The 18,298-nt window shown below is 30.1% G+C and overlaps 3 protein-coding genes across 3 annotated transcripts; 1 reads left to right on the top strand and 2 right to left on the bottom strand.

Annotated features, from left to right (window-relative positions):
- Positions 1-249: 249 nt before the first annotated feature.
- On the bottom strand, positions 250-1,245 carry PADL01_0005200 (erythrocyte membrane protein 1, PfEMP1, putative; the record flags this gene model as incomplete). Its single annotated transcript, XM_028680620.1, has 1 exon — positions 250-1,245. The coding sequence occupies one exon, from the start codon at positions 1,243-1,245 to the stop codon at positions 250-252; it is 996 nt and encodes a 331-aa protein (XP_028541398.1).
- A 4,751-nt stretch (positions 1,246-5,996) lies between these two features.
- PADL01_0005100 (erythrocyte membrane protein 1 (PfEMP1), truncated, putative) lies at positions 5,997-12,243 on the bottom strand (the record flags this gene model as incomplete). The annotated part of the gene is made up of 3 exons (XM_028680619.1): positions 5,997-5,999; positions 6,147-12,137; positions 12,211-12,243. 3 exons carry the CDS (start codon positions 12,241-12,243, stop codon positions 5,997-5,999), a joined length of 6,027 nt encoding a protein of 2,008 aa, XP_028541397.1.
- Positions 12,244-12,653: 410 nt separating this feature from the next.
- Positions 12,654-15,490, top strand: PADL01_0005000 (erythrocyte membrane protein 1, PfEMP1, putative; the record flags this gene model as incomplete). Its single annotated transcript, XM_028680618.1, has 6 exons — positions 12,654-12,686; positions 12,978-13,148; positions 13,242-14,652; positions 14,752-15,009; positions 15,253-15,308; positions 15,410-15,490. The coding sequence occupies 6 exons, from the start codon at positions 12,654-12,656 to the stop codon at positions 15,488-15,490; spliced, it is 2,010 nt and encodes a 669-aa protein (XP_028541396.1).
- Positions 15,491-18,298: the final 2,808 nt, after the last annotated feature.

Genomic DNA, 18,298 nt, shown 5'->3' with positions numbered 1-18,298 from the left:
TGTTACTATACATAAATAAAAATAAAAAAAAAAATAAAATAATGTTCAAATCAATTGATTTAATGAATTAAAAACCATTATATTTTTTTTTTTTTTTTTTTTTAAATGAATTTTAATAAATATTTTTTTTAAAACACACAAACAAATTTAATATATATATATATTATACGGATTAATTAATTTATTAAAATTAGGATATATATATCTTCGGTCACATATGTATCCAAGAAATATATCCAATGTTCATCATCATAAATTTTCATCACTATTATTTTCGAACGAATCCATATCATCAAAATAAGTATATCTATTAGTACCACTCATATCCATATTAGATCTAGGGGTCATATCACTACTTATTTCTATAGAAAGGTTGGTATTCAACAAGTTGTGTGTAGTGTGGACGTTTTCCACAGGTATATTATCCGGTTTGTTTTTCCACTGGTTCAACGTATCACTATTATTCCATTGGTTGTACATATCTTTATTTCTCTCTAACCATTTATCATATAAATCCAGTTGGTTCAGTATCGGATCACCACTTATTGGTTTTGCAAAAATATTGGAATTTGTTTTTTTCGTATATTTTGTTCCATATAATTCATTTTCTTTTCGTTTTAACAACTCATCATATATATCAATATCATTACCACTATTTAAAGAATCATTAATTAGATCTATACCACTATATAAACTATTATATGTCGCAGTATTTGTTGTGATATTTTCCGGAACATTCCAATTAATATTATATATAATTTCGCTATCACCATGTAAATATCTATCTTGAATAGATGTAATAAAAGGTTTTTCTTCCATACTACTATCAACAATATTAGGTTGTGTATCCATATAGATCTTATCATCAATGATATTTTCATTAGGTAAATCCTTTGGTATATTTTGTAAATATTGCGATATAAAATCCTCTTTTAGTTCATTCCACTCTTCATTTGTAAGTTTATTACTACTATCATTTTGGTACATAGATGTATCATCATATGTTGTTTTGTTACTTGGTTTTAGTACCACTTCAATTAAAGTTTTATATTTTGGAGATTTATATGGATATATATCGTTAATATCCAGTTCGTCATATTCACTTTCTGATGATGAAGTGGTGACATCAGAAGAAGATATATCACGTACATAATCATCTGTTTCTTCTCCTTCAACATATATGTAAGTTTTTCCTTTATAACGACTATAGGGTATGTATCTATTGGTGGAGGTGTGTGTGGGCATGGCCTCATCATTTTGGGGTATATTAAGCACACGAAAAATATCTGCAGGTCGAGTCGGGGTTTTTTTCTAAGAAAAACAAACACATATATGTATGTGAATATATATATATGTATGTGAATATATATATGTAGTTGTGTGGGTATATGTATATGTGTATGTATTTGGATATATATGTATGTATGTAAATAAATATAGGTAATTGTTTTTTTTTTTTTTCTCATTTTTTATTTTAACTTCATTTTTCTTTCATAAAATTTCTCATTTTTATTTTAACTGCATTTTTTCTCATGATTTTTATTTAAATGAATGGTTTTTATATTTTTTTTATTTAAAACAATTTCTCATTTTTATTTTAACTCCATTTTTTTCTCATGATTTTTATTTAAATGAATTGTTTTTATATTTTTTTTTTAGGATAAAATTTCTAATTTTTTATTTTAACTCCATTTTTTTCTCATGATTTTTATTTAAATGAATTTTATTTTCAATTTTTTTCTGATAAAATTTCACATTTATTATTTTAAATAAATTCTTTTTATATTTTTTTTTTAAATGAATTCTTTTTATATTTTTTTTTGATAAAATTTGTCATTTTTTATTTTAACTGAATTTTATTTTCAATTTTTTTTTTTTCTATTTAAAAAAATTATGAATTTCATTTTTATTTTGAAATGTGTAAAAATTTTTTTTCTCTCTGTTATTTTTTTTTTTGAATATATTAACTTCATTCTATATATATATATATAATTTCTTTCTCTTCACATATATATAAAAAAACACATACCCCCACATATACATATCCACACACACGTATACCACATATATACCACACGTATATATATATCCACCACATATACCCCGCCCGCGAAGATGTATATCCCTGCGCACAAATATTTATAAATATATATTTTGAATATATATATACATATACATATATGCACCATATAGGAACATATATGCATATATATACGCTTATATGTATATATAATGTGTATATATATGCGTTTATGTTTCTATATCATGTATATATGTATACATATATATATATCCAACATATATATATTTAGAGATATTTGTGTGTCCGGATATATATCTTCGTGGGATGTATATGTGGGGAATATATATATATATGTGTGGTGATATATGTGTGGTGTATATATATGTGTTGGGGTGTATGTGTGGGGGTTTATATATATGTGGTGATATATGTATGTGTTGGGTTATATATATAAATATATATATGTTTTGGTATAATTATGTATGTATTGGTATATTTATTTATATATATAGATATATTTTTTTTTTTCTCATTTTTTATTTTACGAGAATTTTATATATGTATATATTTATTTTAACTTGGTTTTTCTTTTCATCATTTTTATTTAAATGAATTGTTTTTGTATTTTTTTTTTTTTTGATAAAAGTTTTTCTCATTTTGTATTTTAATTGGATTTTATTTTCAATTCTTTTTTTTGTTTTGGTATTTTAATTGGATTTTTATTTCAATGTTGTTTCTTTTTTTAAATTTTAACATATTTATTTTTATTTTTTTTTTTTTTTTTGATACAATTTCTCATTTTTTTTTTTAACTGAATTTTTTTTTGTATATTTTTTTTTATTTTATTTTGTGTTTTTCTATTTGAACTTAATTTTTGTGTATTTTTTTTATTTAAAATAATTTTCAATTTTATTTTTATTTTGAAATGTGTTAAAATATTTTTTTTTCTCTCTCTTTCTTTCTTTTTTTTTTTTTATTTTAACACAATTTTTTTTAACTATATATTTCTTTTTTTAACAAATATGTTCCCATATATTTCTTTTTCAACTAATGTGTTCCAATATAATTCTTTTTTTTATTTCAACAAATTTTGTTTCCATATATTTCTTTTTTTAACATAATTTCTTATCAATATAATTTCTTTTTAACATATTTGTTCCCATATAATTCTTTTTTCTTTCAACATATTTATTCTCATATATATATTTTTTAACAAATGTGTTTGTTTATATTCTTTTTTTTTCTTTCAACAAATTTATTTCCATATATATTTATTATTTCAACTAAATTTTTCCCATATATTCTTTTTTTTTTTATTTTAACATATTTGTTACTATGTATATCTTTTTTCTATTTAAACAAATTATGTTCCCATATATTATTTTTTTTATTTCAACTAAATTGTTCCCATATATTTCTTTTTTTTAACAAATGTGTTTCCATATATTTTTGTTTTTTATATCAAAAAATATATATAAATATATTGCTTTTTTTTTTTAACTAAATTTTTTCCCTTATATATTCCATTTTTTAACAAATTGTTTTTTCCAATATATTCCTTTTTTTTATTTCAAAAAATTTGTTACTATGTATATGTTTTTTCTATTTAAACAAATTATGTTCCCATATATTCTTTTTTATTTCATCAAATTTTTTAATCTATATATTCCATTTTTTAACAAATTTATTTCAATATATTCTTTTTTCTATTTCAACACAATTTGTTTAACTATATATTCTTTTTATTTCATTAAATTTTTTTATCAATATATTTCTTTTTTATTTCAACAAATATATATATCTATATACTTTATATTTTAACAAAATTGTTTCCATATATTTTTTTTAATTTCAACAAATTTGTTTATCTATATATACTTTATATTTAAGCACAATTATTTCTATATATTCCATTTTTTAACATAATTTTGTTTTTATATAATTTCTTTTTAACACATTTGTTCCTATATATTTCTTTTTTGTTATTCCAACAAATTTATTTCTATTTACTTATTATTTCAACAAATTTATTATCATATATACTTTTATTTTCAACAAATTTGTTTTTCTTATATGTTCCTTTTTTTTTAATTTATTTCTCATAAAAATTCTGTTTTTTTATTTTAACTGAATTCTGTTTTTATTTCTATTTAAAAAAATTTTGATTTTAATTTTAATTTTCATTTTAATTTTGAAATGTGTAAAATGTTTTTTTCTCTCTATCTTTTTTTTTTTTTTCTTAATTTTTTTTAACACAATTTTTTTAACTATATATTCCTTTTTTTTTTTAAATTAACAAATGTGTTTCCATATATTTATTATTTCAACAAATATTTTTATCTATATATTCCATTTTTTAACAAATTTTTTTATCTATATATTCCTTTTTATTTCAACTAAATTATTTGTATATATTTCTTTTTTTATTTCAACAAGTTCTATTCCTTATATTCCTTTTATTTTAACACAATTGTTTTAACTATATATTTATTTTTTTTTGATTTCAACAAATTTTTTTTCCATATATATATTAATTTTTTTAACACATTTGTTTTATCTATATATTAGTTTTTTTTAATATTAACAAATGTGTTACTATATATTCATTTTTATTTGAACTATATTATTTCTATATATTTCTTTTTTTATTTCAAAATATTATTTTTCTATATTCTTTTGTATTTTTATCAAGTGTGTTCCCATATATATTTCTTTTTCAACAAATTTGTTCCCATATATTCTTTTTTATTTTAACAAATGTGTTTCAATATATATTCTTTTTCTATTTCAATAAAAATATTTCTATATATTCCTTTTTTATATTTGAACAAATTTATTTCCATATACTTTTTTCTTATTTCACCTAAATTGTTCCCAAATATATACTTATTTTAACAATTTGTTTTTTTTATATATTCCTTTTTATTTTATTTCAACAAAATTATTTCCATATGTTCTTTTTTATTCTAATAAATTTATTTCCATATATTCCATATTTTAACAAATGTGTTCGTATATATTCCTTTTATTTTAACACAATTTGTTTTAACTATATATTCTTTTTATCTCAATAAATTTGTTCTTATATATTTCTTTTTTTTATTTCAACAAATATATATCTATATGCTTTATATTTTAACATATTTATTTCCATATATTCCTTTTTTATATTTGAACAAATTTATTTCCATATATTCTTTTTTATTTCATCAAATTTTTTTTAACTATATATTCCATTTTTTATTTAATTATTTTCTCATAAAGTATGTTCTCATTTTTTATATTAACTGAATTTTTTTTTATATTCTTTTTTTCTAATAAAATATTTTATCACTTTTTATTTTAACTGAATTTTTTTTTATATTCTGTTTTTCTAATAAAATATTTTATCACTTTTTATTTTAACTGAATTGTTTTTTATATTTTTTTTCTAATAAAATATATTCTCATTTTTTTATTTTAACTGAATTTTTTTTTTATATTCTGTTTTTCTAATAAAATATTTTATCACTTTTTATTTTAACTGAATTTTTTTTTATATTCTTTTTTTTCATAACATTTCTCATTTTTTTTATTTTATTTTAATGGAATTTTTTTTTTATATTCTCTTTTTCATAAAATTTCTCATTTTTTTATTTTAACTGAATTTTTATTGTGTTTTTTTTTTCTTTCATAAAATATCTCATTTTTTATTTATATTTTTAAAATTTCTGAAATTATTTTATCTCTTTTTTTATATTTTGTTTTTGTTTAAATAATTTATATTTTTAAATTTTTCTGAAATTATTTTATCTCTTTTTTATTTTTTATTTATATTTTTGAAATTTGTGAAATTTTTTTTTCATCTATATATATATTTCTTTTTTTAATAAATTTATTCCCATATATTTATTATTTCAACAAATATATTCCAATATATACCATTTTTTTTTATATATATATATATATATATATATATCTAATTTTTTTTTTCTTACTATATTTCAATATAAATATATATATATATATAAAACACATATTTACCACATACAAAAAAACACACACATATATACATATATATATATACATATATATATAAAACATATAAAAACATAAAACCCACACATATATTTCTCATTCTTACCTTCAAATAAAATAACAAAGCAATAGATCCTAATGCAACTCCTATTCCAACAGCAGGAATGGTAGATGTCACCAGGTTATTGGGGTCTATTCCACCACTAGATGGAGGGGTTATTGGTGATTGGGGGGTTTGTTTTCCACCAGTTCCTGCATCGGGCGCTACTGGGGGTGGTGGAGGTGGAGGTTGTGGATTGGTTGATTTTGGATTAGTAGCATCAAGCATGGTTTTTATTTTATCTAAAGCACCTATTCCAGCTTTTAATCCAAGGTCTGCAGCATCAGGAATAATTTTTGTAGCAGCATCAATAGTAGCTGTTGTTGCACCAATGCCCCAATTTACAGATTTCTCCGCTAAATTAAAAACAGGCCCTGCTATTGTTTTCCACAAATCACTAAAAATATCACTACTTTTACTAGTAGAATTTGAAGTAGAACTTGACGATGGAGGTTTTTTGCACTCACATATACTTTTGTATTTGGTATGATCAAATGTTTCATAGGGTTCTTTCCAATTTTCGTCATTGTTAAAATTTTTAGTGATACAGTCGCATTTACCGTCTTTACATTTAATTTTCAAATAATCTGGGGCTTCTCTACCACCTGCATTGTTTTTTATATAATTATCATTATATTGTTTCTCTAGTAACTTATACATGATTTGTTTTGATAAAATGAAATTTTTATATCTTTCGCATACAGTTTTACAGGTATCGTCAACATTTCCAGTACCATTATCACAATTGAAGTTATCACACTTACTCTTTACTTCATTCTCTAATTCTTTTTTCCTTGTACAGAAAATTTCTGTCCATTCTTGAAACCAACGAAGAAATTGAGGCGTTTCATCTTCAGTAGGTACAGTACACCATTTGTTATCCAATGTTCCATTTGTAGCAATTCTTTTGTATCCACATAACATAGCATGCCAAACTTTAGTTTTGTTATTTGTCCACCAGTTTTTACGTTTGTTTTTTATTTTTTCAATATCTGTGTTTCCATTTTTACACTTACTTCCATTTTTGCATATCTTCTCGAATATTTTATGCACCCTCTTTGTACGAAGATCTTCTAGAATATCATCACCTTTAATAATATTCCCAATATCAGCAAAACTATATTTCATTGAATCAAACAATACCTCACGTTCCTTATATTCTTTATATTTCTTGCTCAACAATTCTGCTTCAGATGAAGCAGTGTCCAGCAGACGTTTTGTGAAAAGTTCTTCTTTTCCTAACGTATGCCATCGTTTAATAATATAATTAAAACATATGTTTTTTCTTCTAGGAGGAACTAGTACTTTTTTATTTTTAAAATTTGAATGAGTCGAATGTTGCGTTTCCCATTTATCAAGATCATAATTTTGTTTTTTTGGTGGACACCCAGCATTACCAATTTTGGTACATGCATTATTGTCATTTAATGGACAATCATCCAAATGTGCAAATTCATCTGTGTTTTTTTTGGGCTCACTAGAAGGACTAACGGGACCAGGTTTTGGTGTAGGATTAGAATGTCCCCTCGTACCTTGATTAGTGGGATCACTAGAATGATTGGTATTAGAACTTTGTCCAGGAGTGTGAGAACCACCACTAGGTACTTGATTTGGATCACTATTACCAGGAACAGAAGGTCCACCACTAGGTGTAGTACCAGGTTTTGGTTCAGGGGTTTGTCCACCAGGACCACCACTTCCACCATCAGGACCACCATTTGGACCAGTGCTTGTACCACCTTGTGATGATGGGTTTTTGTTTTGTTGGTCTGGGTTTTGTGGTGCTCCCGGTTGTGGCACAGGTGGTACCACTTTATTGTCACACTCACACTTCTCTTTAACACTCTCAGGTATTTGATCTAAGGATTTTGGCATGTGTGTACCACTAGAGGACGTGGTTTGTGACTTATGTTCCATGCAATCGCAGTTTTTACCACTATTTGCACTAGTTGAACATGTCAAATCTTTTATTTTCGCGTGTAAGTATTCATAGGCATGGGTTGATTGGTTTGCCACGGTATCTTGTTTATATGTAGATTTATCTGTTGTGAATTTTTTGCTTTGTTTTTCATATTGAGGTTTCCATAGTTTAATAAAATCTTGATATGTTTGACATTGTGCGTGGCAATCGGTACATCCGTTCCCACATTTTCCACTAGTGGGTTTACAACCACTACACTTATTTTGCAAAGTGGCCAACTCTTTCTTCTGTTTCACACAAAAATCTTCACTCCACTCTTGAAACCAACGAAGAAACTGATATTCTTTGCCTTCATCTCTATTTTTTCCAAGGGGATATTCACTATCGTTTGGCATTTTATCTTTACAATTTGCTAGGTCTTTTTCACTAGGTTTAGAAGTATTACCACTATGTCCATCATCTCTACCTTTTCTATATCCACAAAGCATAGCGTTCCATACGCAATCTTTGTTATTGTTCCAAAATTCTTTACGTTTCGGACTACCTGATGTACCACCAGATGATCCATTATTGTTAAATATTTTTTGCAAATTTTTTTCGGTCCCATTTTCTGGTGGTTCTAAGTTATCATATCCCAAAATTATATCTCTTAAATCAAGAAAACTATATTTTAAAGCATTACAAGCTTCAACATCATATTTATACTTATCTGAGCTACCATTGTTAGCCTTTTCTTTATAATATGTTCCTAAATTATATCCTTCTGTAGCTGCATCTTTCATTAATTGTTCTCGCAATTGTTGTTTGTTTGTCACATTAGTTTTATTATCAAGATCTTTAAAACATATTCTTTGTCTTCTAGGAGGAATATACACATTTGGAGATAATTTACTATTCTTATATTCATCATCATCAATGTTTTGCCACCTAATCCCCTTTCCTGAATTTGTGTTTGTCTCATCTGCTTCTTTTTTTAACCCTTTACAATTATTTTGTCCCGAAATCGTGTTATAATCCGCGTCGTCTCCTATAAATTTCTTGCACCCACAATACACATCGGCATCATAATACGACGACGACGACGGTGTTTGTGGTTGTGACGATACTTGTGGTGACGACTTAGTTAACCACTCTATATTTGTTGCTACACTGTTCGAAGTACCACTTTGTTGTTGTTTGTCACCACATGTAACAGTAAAATTTTTCTGTAAGTAATCTTTTGCATCTGTACCATTATAATCGGTAGGGTTTGTTGGTTTTTGTTTTCCATAGTAATCTTTTTGTTTATCCCACTCTTTTTTCTTGTCCTCCATAAATTTTGTGTAATCATTACATTTAGTTTCACAGTCACTATCACATTTGAGTTCTTTACCACCTTGTGGCTTACACGTACCCACAACTTCCTGTAATTTTGTGTGTTTCTGTTGACAATAATCGTCGTACCATTCGGTCATCCAACGTAAGAACTGTGGACGCGACGCAAACGTGGTGAGGTTGGTGGCTTTACCACTAGTGGGACTATCGAACGTCACGGTACCATATGGGTACTTACCTTTGAGATTATCGCGCATTGTTGTGTCCACCTTACTACCATCGTATGATAGAGCACATAACATCCCTTCCCAGACCTCTTTTTCGATGTTTGTCCACCAATCTTTTGGGTCAATTTTTTGTCCACCAGATTGGCCACTTTTATCAAAAATATTTTTTATATACTTTGTTGCCGCACCCACATCATTTTCTTCATTTGATGTATCCTTTTTTGCAGATATATCTGTATCGAAAATTAAATCTTTAAAATCACCAACAGTATAGAACATTTGTCTTTTAAAACCTTCAGGAATATTTCCACTTGTTAATTTGTCGGCCTCATTAGGGTGATCCTTTTTATATTTTTCCCATAACCAATATGTTTCTATTGATGTACATTCTATCAGTGCTTTTCTTAAATCGTCCAGTTTTTTATCAACCTTCAAATTTTTCAAATTATTTATGCATAATGATTGTCTCCTAGGAGACATACACGCTCCATCATGTTTTGTTGTATCAATGCTTTTATTGGTACAATCCCAATTCTTGGACTCATATTTTTTTTCTCCACACGCAGCTATTCTACCTTGTCCATCACGACCTTTAGTCTTAAGTATATTATTCGCTATGTCACACGGTGGCGTATTACCACTAGATGATCCCGGATGACTAGGATTGGGATCCGGCATCGGTTTCGGTGGATTCGGAACACTGTGGCCACTACCATCCTGTGGTTTCCCACTAGGTGATGTACCACTATCCTGGCCGGCACCACTAGGTTTCGTATCCTCCTCACACTTACATTTATCCTTAAAACCACTAGGCGGATCATCTAACGCTTGCGGCATGTCACCACCAGTGGCGGCACCACTTTTTTGTGTGGCAGTCGTCGACGGGGTTTTCATACAATTATCGTGCAAACCAAGAAGTTCTAACGATTCATTTAAATATGTATAAGCGTGGCTATTCGTATCTACAAAAGGAGCAGAATCATATGGATCTTCATTTTTCACCTTATTATAATGTTGGTTTTGTTGATCCCAATCAGATTTCCATTTATTAATAAAATCTGTATATTCTTGACATTGCGCTTTACACTCGGTACAGTCATCTTTTTTCTCACATGTTTTTGGGTTACCAGTTTTAACATTACATTTCTTACATTTTTTAAACAACTCTGCAAACTCTTTTTTTTGTTTATCGCAAAACTCTTCTGACCATTCCGTAAACCAACGTAAAAACTGAGGAGTTGTATGAGTATAGAGGACATAACTAGCTATTTTGTTATCTAAATTGTTAGGATCGTACTTGTATTCTGGATTTTTCAGAAGTTTTTGCTGAACCTCGTCTTTTTCACTATCACCTACAGTATTTGATAGTGCGCAGATCATTCCTTGCAAAATATCTAGACCGTTTTCATTCCACCAATTTTTACGTTTATCTTCACTCTCTCCACCATTATTATTAAAAACTTTAGTTATATTATCTGCTGCCATCTTTACGTCCTCATTTGGATTTTTTTTACCTATATCTTTATTTAAACATAAATCCCTATAATCTGCATATGAAAAGAAAATAGAACGTAAAAAATCAGAAGGAATATTTCCATTTTTTAATTGTTCATCTAGGTTGGTTGCTGTTGGAGATTTCTCTTTTTTTTTATCTTCTTTATATTTTTTCCAAGCAAAATATGTTTCTAGAGCAGCACATTTAATAAAAGCTTCTTTCAATTCACTTTCACTACCATTAGTCAATTCTTTCAAATAATGAATACATAATTTTTGTCTTCTATGTGGCATACATGCTCCATTTTCACCAGATTTAAACTCACTTTCTTCACATTTCCAATCAAAATCTCCTTTTTTTTCATTACAATCTCCGTTCTGGCTTTTTCTTTTTTCCTCATTAGCTTTAATACAATCCTTCACCTTCTCACATATTTGTGCAGCAGGGGTTGTCGATGCAGGTGGGAGAAATCCTGGTGCTCCAGGTGGCGGTTTAGGTTGTGTCTGCTTCGTATCCTCTTCACACTCCTTATCATATTTATTTGGATGTTCCTTAAATACACTTTTTTCGTCACTACTATTAGTGTTATCAAATTTCTGTTGTGTTGTATCATTACAATAAGTACTTCCTCCCATAGAAGACACATAATTACCAAGGGTATCATAATTGGTATTGTCGCTATTTTTACCAGTGCAATGGGGAATACCGTTTGTATCCTTTACTGTTTTCATAAAATCTTTTTCTTGTTCTTTAATTGGGTCACCACTACTAGCACCATTTGGTTTGTATAATTTATTGTATTCTTTTTCTTGTTCTTCCCATTGAGTTTTCCATTTTTCAACATGATCTTTATATACTTCGCAACTTTTTGAACAAAAAGTACATGCTGCTTTTTCTGCATCTTTGTTTTTTACTTTTTCTTTATGTTTTTTGCATACCTGGCAAAAACCTTTCAGAAGCCAATAGTTTTTTTCCAACTGTTTGCAATAACTTTCGGACCATTCGGTCATCCATCTCAGTTTTTGTGGAATATCAATCGTCTGGAGGAACGTACAGTCGCGGCCGATTCACACGGTGGAAACTAAATTCGGGCACTGGAATTACGTAGTGTACAGACGACCGTATCATGGCGCCGAACATGTCCATAGCTTTCCATATGTTTGGTCACGATGGCCGACCACCACGCTCTCTCAGTTTGGATTTAATGGTTCGTTATCATTTTCATAATTCTGTTAGCTACCAAGTTCTTTAATATTTCCAAAAAATTGTTTTAAATTTTCTTCTTATTGATTATTATTTACCATTATATTTATCTGTACCCGTATGATATCCCCGTATATCAGCAAGAACTTTATTTCATCAGCAAACACATATTTGGGTGTTTCATCTGGGATCACATTGCCTTTATCCCATTTGTCTTTCAAATGTTTTCCTTCATTGCAGCGTTACCGCAAAACCTTTAAATAAACGCGTCAGAAGTTGTGGTTTTTTGTAGTGTTCTATATCTTTCTAATGGTGTTAGACACATATGTTTCCTTCTCGGAGGATAAACCTATATGGTTGGTTTGGCCACTTTAAGTTGTGTCGTTGTCACAATCCCATTCTTTCCTTTTTCCTACATTCAAAAGGGGAATTTTTATATTATTATTACATGTACTTGTTTGTCATGCAATTATTGTCATTATTGTTCGCATATCTCATAATAATCCCAACCATCGTTCTGTGTGTGTTTATAAAACATCTTCTGTTTTTTTTCCTTGCAATTCCACTTTCACACTATTCACAGTTTTTCTGCTTCTTTTCTTATGTGCTACTTTGCCGCTTTCCCTCAATTCACCAATTCAGTATCTTTCTGGAGGTTTCGTGGGGCTTACCATTAGGAATTACTACCACCCACCGTTGCCAGGTTTACCCATCAGGTTGACCCAAGGTGTCCCACCCACCACTATTTGGATCAGTATTACACTAGATGGATCATGTTGGATGGTGAAGCATCCGGGTCTTGTCCGATTAGTGATTACCTGTTGCGGCTGTGTTGGCTGTGGCCCAGGGTACCACTTGTGATGTCACACACCCACACCTTCTCTTTATACCACTTGGGGGATTTGTCTAACCGATTCTGGGGACCAGGTACCCCATCTTAGAAAACAAGTGGGTATAAAGAGAAGTGTGGGTGTGTGACATCACAAGTGGTACCTGGGCCACAGCCACAGCCGCAACCAGGTAACACTAATGGACAAGACCCGGATTCTTCACCATCACAACATGATCCATCTAGTGGTAATACTGATCCAAATAGTGGTGGTGGGACACCTGGTCAACCTGATGGTACACCTGGGCAAGGTGGTGGTAGTAATCCTAGTGGTAACCCCACGAAACCTCCAGAAAATATGAATTGTGTTGAGGAAGCGGCAAATGAAATAAGAAAAGAAGCAGAAAAAACTGTGAATAGTGTGAAAGATAAATTGCAAGGAAAAAAAACAGAAGATGTATATAAAACAACACAGAACGATGGTTGGAATAATAGTGAGATATGCAAAATCAATGACAATAATGCAGGACAAACCAATACATGTAATAATAATGAAAATCCTTTTGATGTAGAAAAGGAAAAATGGGATTGTGACAACGACACACTTAAAGTGGCCAACCAACATATATGTTTACCTCCGAGAAGGAAACATATGTGTCTAACACCATTAGAAAATATAGACACACAAAAAACCACAACTTCTGACGCGTTATTTAAAGAAGTTTTGCGTACTGCTGCTAATGAAGGAAAACATTTGAAAGACAAATGGGATAAAGCAAGTGATCCCAAGATGAAAACCCAAATATGTGATGCTATGAAATATAGTTTTGCTGATATAGGGGATATCATACGTGGTACAGATAAATATAATGGTAATAATAATCAAATAGAAGAAAATTTAAAAACAATTTTTGGAAATATTAAAGGAACACTTGGTAGCAACAAGAATTATGAAAATGATAACGAACCATATACCAAACTGAGAGAAGCGTGGTGGTCGGCCAATCGTGACCAAATATGGAAAGCTATGACATGTTCGGCGCCAGATACGGCCGATCTGTACACACGTAATTCCAGTGGCGAATTTAGTTTCCACCGTGTGAAGTGCGGCCGCGACTCGTACGTTCCTCCAGACGATTATATTCCACAAAAACTGAGATGGATGACCGAATGGTCCGAAAGTTATTGCAAACAGTTGGAAAAAAACTATTGGCTTCTGAAAGGTTTTTGCCAGGTATGCAAAAAACATAAAGAAAAAGTAAAAAACAAAGATGCAGAAAAAGCAGCATGTACTTTTTGTTCAAAAAGTTGCGAAGTATATAAAGATCATGTTGAAAAATGGAAAACTCAATGGGAAGAACAAGAAAAAGAATACAATAAATTATACAAACCAAATGGTGCTAGTAGTGGTGACCCAATTAAAGAACAAGAAAAAGATTTTATGAAAACAGTAAAGGATACAAACGGTATTCCCCATTGCACTGGTAAAAAATATGCGACAATACCAATTATGATACCCTTCGGTAATTATGTGTCTTCAATGGGAGGAATACTTATTGTAATGAGACAACACAACAGAAATTTGATAACACTAATAGTAGTGACGAAAAAGTGTATTTAAGGAAATCCAAATAAATATGATAAGGAGTGTGAAGAGGATACGAAGCAGACAAACCTAAAACCGCCACCTGGAGCACCAGGATTTCCTCCCACCTGCATCGACAACCCCTGCTGCACAAATAATGTGAAGAAGGTGAAGGATTGTATTAAAGCTAATGAGGAAAAAAGAAAAAGCCAGAACGGAGATTGTAATGAAAAAAAAGGAGATTTTGATTGGAAATGTGAAGAAAGTGAGTTTAAATCTGGTGAAAATGGAGCATGTATGCCACATAGAAGACAAAAATTATGTATATTCATTATTTGAAAGAATTGGACTAATGGTAGTGAAAGTGAATTGAAGAAGCTTTATTAAATGTGCTGCTCTGAAACACATATTTTGCTTGGAAAAAATATAAAGAAGATAAAAAAAAAGAGAAATCTCCAACAGCAACACCTAGATAGAACAATTAAAAAATGGAAATATTCCTTCTATTTTTTACGTTCTATTTTCTTTTCATATGCAGATTATAGGGATTTATGTTTAAATAAAGATATAGGTAAAAAAAATCCAAATGGGAGCGTAAAAGATGGCAGCAGATAATATAACTAAAGTTTTTAATAATAATGGTGGAGAGAGTGGAAGATAAACGTAAAAATTGGTGGGGAATGAAAACGGTCTAGATATTTTGCAAGGAATGGATCTGCGCACTATCAAATACTGTAGGTGATAGTGAAAAAGACGAGGTTCAGCAAAAACTCTGAAAAATCCAAATACAAGTACGATCGCTAACAATTTAGATAACAAAATAGCCTAGTTATGTCCTCTATACTCATAAAACTCCTCAGTTTTTACGTTGGTTTACGCGAATGGTCAGAAGAGTTTTGCGATAAACAAAAAAAAAGTAGTTTGCAGAGTTGTTTAAAAAATGTAAGAAATGTAATGTTAAAACTGGTAACCCAAAAACATGTGAGAAAAAAGATGACTGTACCGGAGTGTAAAGCGCAATGTCAAGAATATACAGATTTTATTAAAAATGGAAATCCTGATTGGGATCAACAAAACCAACATTATAATAAGGTGAAAAATGAAGATCCATATGATTCTGCTCCTCCTTTGTAGATACGAATAGCCACGCTTATACATATTTAAATGAATCGTTAGAACTTCTTGGTTTGCACCCGATAAATTGTATGACAAACCCCCGTCGACGACGCCACACAACGAAAAGTGTGCCGCCACCTGGTGTCTGACATGCCGCAAGCTTAGATGATCCGCCTAGGTGGTTTTAAGGATAAATGGAAGTGTGAGGAGATACGAAAACCCTAGTGTGCCGGCCCATAGTGGTACATCACCTACGTGGGAAACCACAGCATGGTAGTGGCCACAGTGTTCCCGGGAAATCCCACCGGATAACCGATGTCCTGGATCCCAATCTAAGTCATACCGGGATCATCTACGTGGTAATACGCGCACTCGTGGACACCTACCGAATAATATACTTCAGACTACAAGTCGTGATGACTGAAGGGATAAATAGCTGCGTGTGGAGAAAAAAAAAATATGAGTCAAGAATTGGGATTGTACCAATAAAAGCATGATACAACAAACAAGTCATGAGTGGAGCCGATGATTTCCCTTAAGCGAGAAACTAATACCCATTATGCAGCTAAATATAATTTTTGAACAAATTTGAAGGTTGATAAAAAACAATGGACGATTTAACAGAAAAGCACTAGATAGAATGTTACATCAAATGAAACATATGGTTTATGGGAAAAAATATAAAAAGATCACCCTCTAATGAGGCGACAAATAACAAGTGAGAAATATTCCTGAAGGTTTTAAAAAGACAATATGTTCTATACTGTTTGGTGATTTTAAAGATTATAATTTTGATACAGATTATATCTGCAAAATAAGATACACGTTCAAAAGGAAATAAATGAATGTGGGTGCAGGCAAACAAATATTATATAAAAAATATTTTATTGATAAAATGTGCCAACTGGGTGGATCAAAAAGATTGTACCCAAACAAGAATTTGGTGGACAAACACTCGGGAAAAAGATGGTCTGGAAGTGGATGTTATGTGCTCTATCCATACGACATCCGGTCAGCTAACGGGACACAACAATGCGCGCATCCACTCAACGAGTAAAAAATGATTAGTACCCATCATTGGATACCGTGGAACGTCGATAGTTTCCCACTAGTGTAAAGCCTACCAACCTTCACTCACGTTTGCGGGTCGCGTCACACAGTTCTTACGTTGGATGGACCGAAGTGTATCGACCCGACTTATTGTTCAACAGAAACACACAAAATTACAGGATAGTTGTGGGTACGTGAAGCCCACAATGGTGGGGTAAAGAACCTTTCCCCAAAATGCTGATAGTGACTGTGAAACACTAAATGTAATGATTACACAATAATTTATGAGAGGGACAAGAAAACAAGAGTGGATAAACAAAAGATACTATTGGGAAAAACAAAAAGGCCAACAAACACCTACTGCGAATTCATAATGGTACAGATGCAAAAAGATTACTTACAGAAAATTTTACCTGTTACATGTGGTGACAACAACAACAAGTGGTACTTCGAACAGCTGTAGCAGACAATATAGAGTGGTTAACTAAGCGTCACCACAAGTATCGTCACCAACCACAAAACACCGTCGTAACGTCGGTCAGATATTACATCAGATGCCGATGTGTATTGTGGGGTGGCAAGAAATTATAAGGAGGACGACGCGGATTACTAACCACGATATTCGGGACAAAATAAATTGTAACAGGGGTTAAAAAAGAACGCAGATGAGCAACACAAATTCAGGAAAGAGGAGATTATACGTGGCTAAAACATTTGATGATGATAGAATATAAGAATAGTAAATTATCTCCAAATGTGTATCCAATCTCCTCCTTAGAGACAAAAATATGTCTTAAAGATCACTGGATAATAAACACTTCTAAAGCTGACAAAACAAACACAACAATGCAGAGAAACAATTAGAGTGAAGATGCAGCCTACAGAATACAGAAAGGATATTAATTTAGGAACACTATTAATAAAGAAAAGGACTAACAATGGATAGCTCAGATATAGAATAAATATGATGTGAAAGCTTGTTAATGGGGGCTTTAAAAATATGAGTATTCTTGATTTAAAGAAGAATATAATTTTGGTTGACTATGATAACCTTAAAACCACCAGAAAATGGGACCGAAAAAAATTTGCAAAAAAATATTAAAATAATGGATCATCTGGTGGTACATCAGGTAGTCCGAAACGGTAAAGGAATTTTGGAACAATAACAAAAGATATGCCGGTATGGAACGCTATTGTTGTGGATATAGAAGAAGTGAATGATGGACATAGTGGTAATACTTCTAAAACTAGTGAAACAGACCTAGCAACCCCTTATTTGTAAAGATAAAATGCAAACGATAGTGAATTATCCCCTTGGAAAAAATAGAGATGAAGCAAAGAATTATCAGTTTCTCGTTGGGGTTTCCAAGAGTGGAGTGAAGATTTTTGGTGAACAGAAGAAATCTCCTCTCTCTGTG

This window comes from Plasmodium sp. gorilla clade G2 (genome assembly GCF_900097015.1).
Source record: "Plasmodium sp. gorilla clade G2 genome assembly, contig: PADLG01_00_6, whole genome shotgun sequence".
NCBI classification, from domain to species: Eukaryota; Apicomplexa; class Aconoidasida; order Haemosporida; family Plasmodiidae; genus Plasmodium; species Plasmodium adleri (nom. inval.).
This window is presented reverse-complemented; position numbering and strand designations above follow the sequence as displayed.